The sequence below is a fragment of the Empidonax traillii genome, unplaced genomic scaffold (assembly GCF_003031625.1).
Source record: "Empidonax traillii isolate 1590-97213 ecotype Southwest subspecies unplaced genomic scaffold, ASM303162v1 scaffold503:size689781, whole genome shotgun sequence".
Lineage (NCBI taxonomy): Eukaryota > Metazoa > Chordata > Aves > Passeriformes > Tyrannidae > Empidonax > Empidonax traillii.
The window spans coordinates 133,235-145,570 of NW_020955696.1; the positions used below are offsets into that span (position 1 = coordinate 133,235).

The following is a 12,336-nucleotide window of genomic DNA, read 5'->3' on the forward strand; positions in this document are numbered from 1 at the left end:
GTCTCTCAAAGACTCAAGATTTTACAGGACCTTACAGACAAGAAAAAGGACACAAGTTGATTATAACAATTTAAAAAACAGTAAGAACTTAAGCAGACTAGCTTCTGCATCACAAACAGGATATTAAATTGTATTGCATGGTGAATTTAAGAAGAAATTGTTATACAAAGTGCTGCATCAAGAGTTAACGGGTAACTTCATAACAGTTACTCTGTTCCTAATGTCTACTCCAGATATGCAGCCTCATTAGATAATTGCTATGAAAACCCAATGAAATATCCATGCCACAATCTGACTTTATCATATCTGAGTTTGAAATACAAAGTCCAGTAAGAACTTTCTAGGTTTGTGTCAAAGGTGACACTGTTTATTTTCACAAGTACCTGAGAAAATCTTCTCATTTTACTGGATCTCTGGTTCCGGGGTTTTATTAAAAGCTTATGTTTAGCAGCAGAATTATCCAAGAAAGCGGAAAGTTCAGGTGGAGTGTCAAAATTGGCTGTAGGTGAGATGGTACTGTCAGATGTCTGCGGAGATCCAGTTTCGGCACTTCCATGCCTAGTGAACAGCTGACCATCTGTAGAATGAGCTCTAGAAGGACGCAATGTAACCTGAAAAAAAAAAAGTCCCCAAACAGAGAATCAAGCAGAGAAACAAAGACCTGAAAATAACAATTCTGCAAATACATGGCTATGTTTATTAGTGTTTTAACTTTGCCTCTTTTTCTTTTTGACTTCCCACTGCATTTCCTAATGTTGCATGAGATGTACTGTTAGCAAATCTGCATTTTTAGCTGCTTGAATATCACGATATACTGTCCAGTGGGAAGGAGCAAGTCACAATTTAACTGAAAGATCTAAAGCATACAAATACATGGCCAGCATGTTTTAGAAGACAGATTTATGAAGAATACTCTGTTACAGAACCTAAAGGGCCATTTTCTTTTCTGAGTCTGTCCTCCAGGATTTGTGTCTAGGCTCCTACCCACAGTTGTGCTGTGCTGAGCAACTTTAGCTTCCTGTATGTCATCAAGTCCCTTCAAACTCTACAACAACCTCCTAAAGACAAAAGAATCAAACATTAGTGGCACTGACACTGAAGTCAGCTTGTGTTTTTACCTCACACATAAATATCTGCAAAATAACTAGGCAGTTTACCTGAAATGTAAAATTTCATTTGTAGACTATTCTGGGTAAGGAAGTGATGGATAATTCCTACTTGAGGCAAATAACCCATCCAAAAACAGCTCCTGAGTGCTGAAAGAGGTGTAGTGCTTTCATGAAGCTGGAATCCAGCTTACCTGTGAGTTCCATCAAAAACTACCCTGGTCCCAGGGATGATGCAAAAATGAGACTGAAAAATTTATGAAAAATTACTCTAAAAAAGGTTTCTCTTTTCTCTAAGTTTCAGTTTTGCAAATAGGCAAAATGTTATTTCCAAGCTATCTGTCACAGCATTAATATGACCTCTGACAACTGTGATAGCACTTCCTTAGTAGGTTTAAAATTCTAATTCATTTCATTCGAGGAGCTTTCCTGCTTTGTTGTGCATCCTTATTCTTTTCTTCTTCTTCTTCTTCCTCTAGAAGTGGTATTTTACTAAGGGGGCTGGATTGGAGATGGGGAGAGCAGGTTAGTGTTTGTTTTCTAAACACTAACAGAAAAAGCATAAGCATTTTCTGCAAGTAGAATTCTGCACTATGCACTGCAGCCAAAAGACACTCTCTAGTGTAGTGAGGGCCTGCTACAGCTTCCTCAATGTCCAGGGGAAAACTCCCATTGATTTTAGCAGAGGCTGGATCCACAGCTTCTGGTCGTACTTTCTATTTAAGAAAAAAAGTAGCTCAGCCATGCTGAATAATGGATGGTCTCATTAATTTTCACTCTACAATATCTGCAGTCTACTACTCAAACATGACTAATGTACAACAAACGATACGCGGCTGCATTATACATTAGTACCTAACTGTGAATACATTGACATTTCAGCTCCGTGATAAAGATGCAGCACATGTTCTCTTTCAAGGTATGTAATTATTTGCCTGCCTTTCTTCTGGCTCCTGCTTTTCCTTGAGAACTTTGCATGTCTTCTCATTGGCAGTGCTCAGTGTTGGCCATTACGCTGGAAAATCCAAAATCTGGTTTCTTACTTAAATTAAAGCAGCCTGAGTGAACGCCAGCTCTGAGCTGGCTGCAGAAGTTGCTGTCCCACAAAGTGTGGCTCTGGCAAAGCCTGCTGGAGAAGGAAACAGCTGGCAGACCCTTTTCTCCAAATCTCATGTGCACATGGCTCAGTTGTCCTTCAGCTGGTCGCAGTGGGTGGCACAAGGTGGGAGGCCATGAGGAAACCCCAAATTCAAAGCCTAAACAGGACAGTCAAAATTCCTTTCTCCTTTCTTTGATTCAGGAAAGCTTCCAAGATACAACAAGGTGTCACTGCTGTCCAAAACCTCAGGGCTGCATTGTGCAAAATTCCTCGGCCCTGCAAAGTGGTCTCCTCTCACTTTCAGGAGGACTAATCTCTCCGAAATGCCGCTCCTGTGGTTTGGGAGGAAAGCCTTCAGATGGAGCCACATTCTGGCTGGACTCTGCAACTGGACTGGGATGAAGAGAGCTCTGAGCTAAATGATGGGGCATATGGAAAAAGCTAAGCAACTGTGAGCAACTACCATGCCTCAGGAGTCAGCGAGTGAGTCAGAAAGTCATGTTAATGGAACAACAGAGAGACATAAATCCTCCTTTAGCAAACATGAATCTGGAATGGACAAAATTACAGTGAGCCCAAACAAGTTTTCAAGAAATACCTTCTTCATGTGCTTGGTTGTTTTGCTTTGAAAAATATTAAAATTTCACTGCATATTAGCAGGTTTTTTAAACAGATTCGTGTGAAATCTAAAATGTATGGCCAGAAATCTTTACTGAGCCCTGCTGCAGCTGGCCTTGAAATGCATTTTGCATAATTACCAAGAAATGGTCAGCTCAGGACTAGCTTCTCTATTTCTCTTCTGCAATTCCCCTTCACCCCTCCTCCTATTTCTAGAAAACGCTCTTCCCTCTACCCCCTGTGTTGTTTCCACCATGTCTCCAGCTGTGGACAGCTAAAAGGGACTCTTTCAGAGCTTTTCAAAACAGCCCTTTAATCAGCCAGAACGGCTGGCTGCTGATTGAAGAAAGTCATCTATTCCCCTATACTCAAGCCCTGAAAACATCACTTCAGCAAAATTCACAGCCAGTATCCTGCTGAAGGCTGAGCCTCAGACTCCTAAACCGTCATGTCAGCCACTGACATCAGGCAAACACTTTCTGTATCAGTGCAAGGTGACTTTGTACTTAAAACATGGTCTGGGGAGATTTCATATGATCAAGAGTTTGTTCACATCTCTTCAATAAGCTTTCTCCCTTACCCTATGCATGTAACTCATGCAGCCTTTACTGCAATTTCCCATCTGTAAAAAAAGGGGATACTGTTTCAGTGTCTGTGGCTCAGCTATTAAATCGTATCTGTAAAGTCTGCTAAAGGATATGAGCTATTCTAGACATCTCAATTATTATCAGCAAGATATTATGTGGCATCAGAATTATGTTGATAAATAATCACAGCTTTTATGTTAGATGGACAGGCATTTAAAAAAAGCACAGTAAACACACAGATATGCAATTACATACGTACAAAGCTGGTTTTTGCAATAGACAGGCAACAAAACAATATTTATGTCTTAAATTTCCTTAAAAAAACTATTATGGGTAATTGCTTGTCCCTTAATACATTGGCAGAAGTTACCTGTTCTTCTTCTTCACTGCCTGTTCCAGCTAAACTCAAAGAGCTAAGGTGCTTGTGAGAGTCAAAGAACTGTGGGATGGAATGAGGAAGAGATTCAGTAAAAGATGACAAACAAGGTGGATATAATCGCAGAAACCATCTACACAAAGTGCACAAGGGTACTGACAATGTAAGCTGTTTTTCTCTACAGTCTTTAAGATTAGCAAGGACACTGCAAACATAAAGTGTAAGACATGTAGATAAAGAATGAAATAATGTGTAACAAAACTATAATTTAAAAAAAAAAACAGCTTCAAATTATTTTGTTTCTCTTTGCAATGACAACCTAGAAAAATATTAGAGAACTCTCTTATCAACACACTCAAGGGGGAATACAGATTTTTCAGCCTTTTTGTTATGCCTGGCAGCTCTCTGTAGTCCTATAAAAACCACAGCATTCCCATGCATGCTCACAAACACATCCTCTTCTTCCTAGTTCTGCATTTTCTGGTGTGATATTTATATTTTAACAGGAACAGAGATTCTAAGTAGTTGTTTACACAGAGAGAGCATTTTGAGTAAGGTATTTCTGAATTGTTCAGTGATAAAATAGGGATACATACAGCAAACCAAATAACTTATTATGCCTTCCACACATAGGTAAAACAGGTCATTGCACACTGATTTTGTCAACACTGGAACCACTCACTCTTGTTCTTGTGCCTGAGTTTAGGCTTTCATGGAGCAAAGACATTTCTGGAGGGCTTCTGGGTAATCCATCATCTTCAGAACTGGTCCCAGCATCCTCTGTTCGCTTTGCATGAGATCCAAACGGAGGTGGAGGTCCCAATTTCATGGTAGGCAGGAGTCTCATCTTTAGTGTGGCATAAAATACATTAGCATATGATAGTGATGGAGGTTTTCCCAGAACATCTTTTAGCTCGGGTCAATGAGTTACCATTATTTTAACTTCACAACTGAATGATCCAGAGCACAGGACATCTGACTTCAGATGTTCTCTTAGGGAGCCAAACAATCTATCCAATTATTAGCTATCACTTAAGTAGAACCAAGATACTGCTGTCAAACATGATACTGCTGTCAAATTAACAAATGTAATATTCAGCGTAAGCTGCAGACAGATATTACTTATTAATCAAATGTTCAACTACAAATATTAGCCCCCAAAAAATCAAGTCTGTAAAGACATTCCACCTCTTGCATTTGAAAAAAAAAAAAAAAAGCTGTGTAAATTACCTGTAAAGCTCTAATCCGGTCAGAAATGTTTTCTTGAGAAAACACTCTTACTGGCCTTGCAGGCTCTTGCCCAGTCTCAAGGATGAAAATGCTATCATGTGACAAAGCTCTGCTTCCCATAATGCCTTTATGTGTCCTAGAATAATATAACAAATGAGTGAAAACATATAGAGTTTTTTGCCACTTCTTTTAACTCGGGTGGACTGCTGAATGTGGAGTGGGAGACAGGTGTACACAGCATACTTCGCAAACAAGATTCCAGACTTCTCCACAAATACAATACAGTCATTCAGGCTAATCTATGTAACACCTTTAAAAATAAAAAAAAAAATTGCAAATGCTGTAACCTGTGACGTTAACAAACTGCATCAAGGTTAAAGAGAGTTTAACCCCAGAAAATGAGTTGTATCTTATGGAAAAAGCTACTGCCCCCTGGCTGGAATCCAGCAGCTGGGTAGTGTGACAGTGCCACAGGCAAGCCTAGGCACAAAACGAAGGAGTTCACATAAATGAGCCTGTACCAGACCTGGACTGACTTTTAATGTAAGAATGTGTCTTGGAAATGACCGACCATTACTACAGGGAGAATAAGTACCTTTTACTATCTAAATGTGGTACATCATTTAATATTTCTCTGCCATACAGATCATAAGCAAAAATATTTCAGGCGATGTAGTTCTCACATAGAATCACTTGCATAAATCCTTACAAGATCCTTACAAGGTGCCATCAAGACCCTTGGGATTTTCTGTTACGAGAGTGCAGAACACAGAACTCTTTGGGTTCATGTAACTGTCAAGTTAATTGAGCAAGTATTCTTAAAAAAAAACCCAAAAAACAAAAAAAACCTGCGTATTGTCTTAGATACCATCATAGGGACATTCAAGACAAACATAAACAAACCTAGCAGAAAGTAACATTATTCTCATAATGGCTGCTATAAATATGTTTGATAAAACAATGGCAGGAAAAAGTTGATCTGTATTCTTGCTGCAGAAGGAAGGAAAGCTTCCTACTTCTGCTTAATGCATTAGGGACATTAGAAGAACATTTTATCTAAATGAAAAGGTGATCTCTGCAATGCATCCAAGGTCAGACAGATCTATAGCAATTTGCAAAGTAGGTGCCAGTCAGGGCTGCAGTGGCTGCCCAATTCACCAACATTTTACAAGGACTGTGACAGCACCCAGATAAGCAGTGCACATTTATCCCAGCATGTTATCCTCATTTTCTCCTTCTATCAGATGCATACCTCCCACACGCACAAAGGAGGTACCCTGGATGTCTCCTCAGATTATGAGTGTTCAAATTAATTTTCCTTCCTTTCAGAGAATTCCCTGGTCTTTGTCTGTCTAAACAAATATTAAGAAACAATAATGTAACAACCCTTAAATTTAGGGCACAGCAACACGGCCAAAACAGCCAAAGATTGTACCCACTTAGACATAACCTCTGGAGTAGTTCACAAGTGAAAGAAAATCTTATCATCCATGTCTTGGTAATATGTTGTCAAACAACAACACTATAGACCACTTGATGCTGCCAGCCCAGAACTCCTGGGAACAGTCACTCACTAACGTGACTGTTGCCAGTGACACAAAAGCGAAGAAAAAAACCCCAAGGAAACCCCAAAATAAACCAAGACAAACAAACAAAAATTAATTGTTAATAATTTCTTTTGGTTGTTTGGCGCTGCCTGGTGGCCACATCGTATAATGTTTTACAATGGACAGGATGGTTTTTCTTTCCCGTCCCTGAACACAGCAGAGTCTCAGGAGGCTTGTTCTGAAAGGCAAAACATCCATCAATGCAAGGACGTGCTTTCTAGGCGGCCAAGGGACTCTTCAGTCCCTCTCTCCATCCAGGAACACATCTGAACTTTAGACTGGGTTCCTCATGATTATCTTTCATAGTGGGTTAACATTTTTGGCAAAGCTAGAATGAAGACAGGATTTTCAAAGGCAGATGGATACACAGGCTGGGATTCATCCGGTCTAACTTCAGACATTAAACTACAGGTATTTACATCCTAGTTGGTCAGCCCTGGCTCCTGTTTACATTCAGTGGGGAGATACAGGCACTTCTTAGAGCCTGTATCATGCACAAGGATGATACAAGCTTTCTTACTAATGTTGATTTCTCTCTGATAACTATAAAATGCTGGTGACTAACAATCCCTGTCCATGGCAGGGGGGTTGAAACTGGATGGTCTTCAAAGTTCTTTCCAACTCAAACTAATCTAAGAATCTACAGATCTGTAACTCAGACACAGACATATGTCCTTTGGTCAAATGAATCCCATGTAAACAGGGGAAATAAAATCTTCAGAGCCTCTGGTCACTGCTGACTTCATTTGCAGTCATCTCCTTACTCCTTCCTTGCTTTCAAAACCTGACGTAAATGGTTAGGCAACTAAATTTCTTCAAAAATCCTTAGGACTTACATTTTAGGGGCATAAGGCAATCCTGGTAGGATATAAGCTGAGTGTCTAATTCATTTTTGAAGATGGGAATGACGTTCTTTTCAAATGATAACCAAAGCCTTGATTATGATTAAATGAAAGCTTTTTTAGTTAATATTTCTTGCTGCACCTTATCCAATTACCTTCTGATTTGTCTTGCATCAGCTGTTTTAATTTGCACTTTCCTAGAAAAAGCAACTGCTTGAAAATTCAGCATGCTGAACAAGAGGAGGCAACTTTGGTGTGTCTTAAATCTACAAACATTGTAGCAATTCTGTATTTGTTTACCAGAGAGAGTCCAAAGACTTACTCAAGTTCATCTTCAGAGTCATAATTAATGTGCATTTCATGAGAGGCTGCAACATCACTTGTTGACTGGCACAACTTCAGATTGCTGCTTGCGGAAGATGGTGTCTCTTTCCTTTTCTTTTTACCGAAAAACTTTTTGAAAGATTTGAACTTTGATTTTTTCTTTCCTAAGTGAAGAAACATAAATAAGATGCAATCAGCAGTGTGTGCAAATTTGGGAACAATGATAATTCCTTTAAAACTTCCTGGAAAATGCAATACAGTCCACTCTTGCATTAGCGTCTTTCAAGACTATCCTGTTAGCATGAAATTACTATTATCTTGAAGAATAGATTGCAATGTTTATGAGACATAAGAAATAACCGATGCTGTAGAATCATTCCTAATAGAGTTTCTACTTGCTTCTTCAGGTAATTAAACTGTGAAGGAAAAATTTGGTCTTAACAGCCTGGGATATGGAAAAGAAATTACAACTTGGAAACCCACTGCCTTTGTTCAGCAAGCTAAACAGTGGTGATAAGGGAAGTGCTACCAAAACCAATTTAAATGTAGAAAAGGCTTACATAGGTGAATGTGCAGTGTTGGGAGGCTAATGCTTTTAAAGTGTTGATTTTATAATACATTCCAGAATATTTTGAATGCTAATTACAAGACTCGATGGATCACAAAGTATTAAACTAGAAATCAAGCAATAACCTTGAAAAGCAATTCTAGTCTGCTCAGTGAGGAAGGACCTGAATTAGGATCAGTTGCAAGCTCTGTGAAGGAAACTATTTAAAATTAAATCAGTGTTTTGCACAGGACATTCCAACAACTTGTGCCTGTCCCATTTAAGTTGGCACGATAGCCCTGTGAGGCATCCCTGTCAGCATTTCACTTACTCTCAGATCTTGTTGGGTAAAAAAGTTAGCTTCATCACAAGATGCTACAAAATTCTTATTTCAAGCCACTGCAAAGGTCAAAAAATATAACAGCTCTTGGAAACGGGAGAAGAGAAAGGCAGAATGCATTCTTTAAACAAACAGATTGGCTTTTATGTTAGAGCTAAAGCATTGAAGCTCAAGAAATCACAGCACTTCTCATTCACTGGGAAAGGGTGCAATTCTACCTGAATTGTCCTCTCCATCTCCTTCAGTCTCTCGCATCTTAGGGTCCATTATCCTTGAGGAACTCATGTTACAATCACTAAAGGAGGTGGAAAAAAGTGTTAAGTCATATCAACAAAATAACACTACTTCACTGTATATGTATATACAGACAAGCTACTAAAATATAAAAATATAAAATAGAATATAAGTGTATGTTTATAGAGTCTATAAAATAGAGTATAAGTATATGTTTACATATGCCTACATATATAAACATACACATGTCTAAATATATGTGTGTATATAAATAAACGTACAAAAACGTGAAAGTAGCCCATGTGATACTTATTAGGCTAAGGTATAATAAATTCCACAAACTATTTCGACTTTCAGGAGACAATAGTACATGACAGTTCAGTTGACCAACTAGCCCCTCCAGTCTGAAAATTGGTGAATTCTTGAGTGCTTCTAAAAATATGCATCAGAGGAGGTGGGCTTCTTTGATTCTGCCTTTCTGAGCCTATTTAGGACCACAGACAGCATGATAATTACAGCATTTGGGTAAGTGTACAAGTAACAATAGTGAAGAACCCCATATATTTACAGCCAATTTGAAGCATTCTATAGATTGTAGTTTTCCTTCCTTTTTAAGCAACTTGTGAAAAGATAATGATTCTTCCAAATACTTTGTTCATACAGACAACAGAAAAAATACAAGTAACAAAACAATTAATTTTCTTATTTTCTTCCCTCCTCTTTTTGGGATATTTTTGGAAGTAAAATATCACTTTGCTTATTAAGGTTCCTAAATTAAAATATATTTCCAAAATCGTACATGCCCCAAGCCTGAAGACACTTTATCTGTAATTTAAATTGCATTTCCAGAGTAGCAGTCTGTTTGTGCTCTCTTTTCTTCATCTGAAGAGCCATAATTTCATGGTCAGGGCAGAATAAAGTCACGGATGCCATTGACTGGGTAGGGAGTTAAATGCTGTAGAATCCCTCTTCGGGCTGACAGATGCTCATGCCACAGCCTGGATGGGAGGATGAATACACTGTGGTTGTTTTGATTAACTGAAGTACCAGGAGACTTAGGTTCGTAAACTCAAAGAGTTAGTGAAATGGGAATGAAACATTTATTACTCAAATCTAAATCACAACGCATCACCTGAACAGTCAGCAGCCACTTGAGCTGGGCCGTGACAAATGCCTGCACAGCAGCCACAGCAAAGGCCCCTCTGCTCCCACAGGCTCTGGGGCTTCTGTGACAGCTGGACCCACACCCTGGTTGTAAAACACACCCCCTGCCACCACCCATTGGGAAAACAAATCAGAATTAAACACAACCATGAACAACTTTTGGTTGCAAATGTAGGGAAAATTAGTAAGGAATCAACCCTGGTGGTGTGGCACTGGAACAGGTTGCCCAGAGAAGCTGTGGATGCCCCATCCCTGAAAGTGTTCAAGGCCAGGCAGGATGGGGCTTTGAGCAACCTGGTCTAGTGGAAGGTGTCCTGCCCATGGGAGGGGGGTTGAAACTAGATGGTTTCTAAGGTCCATTCCAACACAAACCATTCTGTGATTCTAGGATACATTTATTTTTAAAGTAAATGCCCACTGGCATGGATTGTGGGCTGTGGCATATCCTGTCAATTATTAAAGAGGGTGTCTCAGATTCATGTTGTCACATTGCAGTAGCAATGGAAGGAGTGTAAATCAGTACCTTTAAAGCTTCAGCTGTCACATTCATGCCCTATAGCATCTGTAAGCTACACACATCCAGAACTGGGATCCTACAGTCAGTCTCTATATAAATTATGGATGACATAACTCACATCCCCATCTAGCAGAGCCCCACTGCATCCAGCTGCACTCAGGTGAGGGTGGTGGGTTTTTTTTATCCAAATGTTCGTGCACCATACTTCAACTAGCGCTCAATAGCAAAGCCACTGGGGGATAAATACCCACACAACGAAAATGTTAGTTTGAAGCATGCAGGCAACTATGAGCCAGCTCCCTCTGGCAAAATTCAATCAGATAGTATATTATATTTCTGACAAACCAGAATTGTGTTGCTGTCCCATCACATCCCAAACCTTGGCAGCCAAATTTCTAGAGAATAAAACCAATTTTAAAAAAAGTTAGCTCCACCACAATGTGTGAGAAAATTTGTGTGACTGATTTGTGACATCTAAGGTCACAAAGAATGTTTCCACTGGGTGCCCCAAACATTTAGGGACACTAATATGTGGCCAGGGGTGCAGCACACACAGAGGAAACAGAAGGACACTGAACTCTGATGAGATCTTTCCTTGCCAGCCATGTGTCTTGAAGCAAGATCCTCAACCTTCTGTCCTCATGCAGCAGTTCCTCAGGTCTGCCATGTTTTTGCTGTTCTCTAATATTTTTTTAAGAATTACTGTGTCTTTCCAAGAAACACCCAAGACCCAAGGAAGGCAGCCTGCCTCCACTGTGCTTTTGGGCATGTCTCTTGCAAAGGCGCAGAAAGAAGGAGTGAGGTGCCTGGCCTGTGTTGTGCAATTTGGTAAACTGCTCATATAGAACTTGTTTAGTGTAACTTGCTGAGCATCAGGAGCTAAATTTGCTGAAGCCTTAGGCCACAAGCTATGAATTTTCACCTAGACATGTTGAACTTTATCTAGTCAAGAAGGCCGCAAAGCCAGGTCAAGACAGAAGATACAGAAGCTACTTTCATTAACATAAATTGCAGCTTTAGAGATAAGAAATGACCTGCCTGGAGGCAGTGAAAGGACACAAAGCAGAACAGAAGACCCCAGACCCTAATATTACTACTGATCTGAACTGCTGCATGAAGGGTGAGGAATTTTGATTGTAAGGGTATAATTGCCCAGGGGTTTCTTGTTTTGATGTTCCCCCTTTGGAGGCACCCAGCTCAAGCTGCAGTTGCATTAATAAAAAATTACTTTTATAGAGAAAGCTACCTCTCAGCTTACAAATTCAGAAGAAACCTAGAGTAAACCCCTACTGTGATGGCTGGCACGTATAGTTTTCATAAGTCTGGCAATGCAGTGGGACCCTAGGCAACCGCCATCAGATCCTCTCATCTCCACCTGTCCAACTCCTGGCCCTGAGTGACTTCACCTGGGAACTTTGGGGATAGGAGGCACCAACCAGTGAGTGTTAAAATTCTACTACTAAATTCTAGGTGTTCTGGGTCCACGTGGGTTTGACTCCCACCTTGGAAGCATGCTAGGAGAAGTGTGTGAGGCCTTATCCGCATAAGGTGCGCAAATTTCACATAGAGTTATGGGGAACATACCTAGGAAAGAGAAAGGGATGCCCTCAGCCAACGTACCAGAAAACTGAAGGAAAAAAGATGTCACTTCAGGTCTATCAAAAAAATCAACCATAACATTGCATAAGGAAGACAGGCCAGCACTTAGAGGAGTGGGGGTAGGGCTCCATTAAGGACCCTTTGAA

General features: G+C 39.9%; 1 protein-coding gene across 6 annotated transcripts in view; it reads right to left on the bottom strand.

Moving 5' to 3' along the window:
• Positions 1–12,336, bottom strand: part of KIAA1211L (KIAA1211 like) — a 65,056-nt gene that overhangs the window by 16,192 nt on the left and 36,528 nt on the right. For 5 of the 6 annotated variants that reach the window (XM_027896603.1, XM_027896605.1, XM_027896604.1 and 2 more), the window contains exons 3-8: positions 8,895–8,971; positions 7,788–7,953; positions 5,017–5,152; positions 4,469–4,633; positions 3,781–3,849; positions 384–611 (exon numbers count right to left, since the gene is read on the bottom strand). In XM_027896603.1, coding sequence (XP_027752404.1) covers positions 384–611; positions 3,781–3,849; positions 4,469–4,633; positions 5,017–5,152; positions 7,788–7,953; positions 8,895–8,961 — 831 coding nt within the window. In that variant the 5' untranslated portion in view covers positions 8,962–8,971. The remainder of the gene's footprint in view (positions 1–383; positions 612–3,780; positions 3,850–4,468; positions 4,634–5,016; positions 5,153–7,787; positions 7,954–8,894; positions 8,972–12,336) is intronic. The other variant, XM_027896607.1, reaches the window with a different exon arrangement.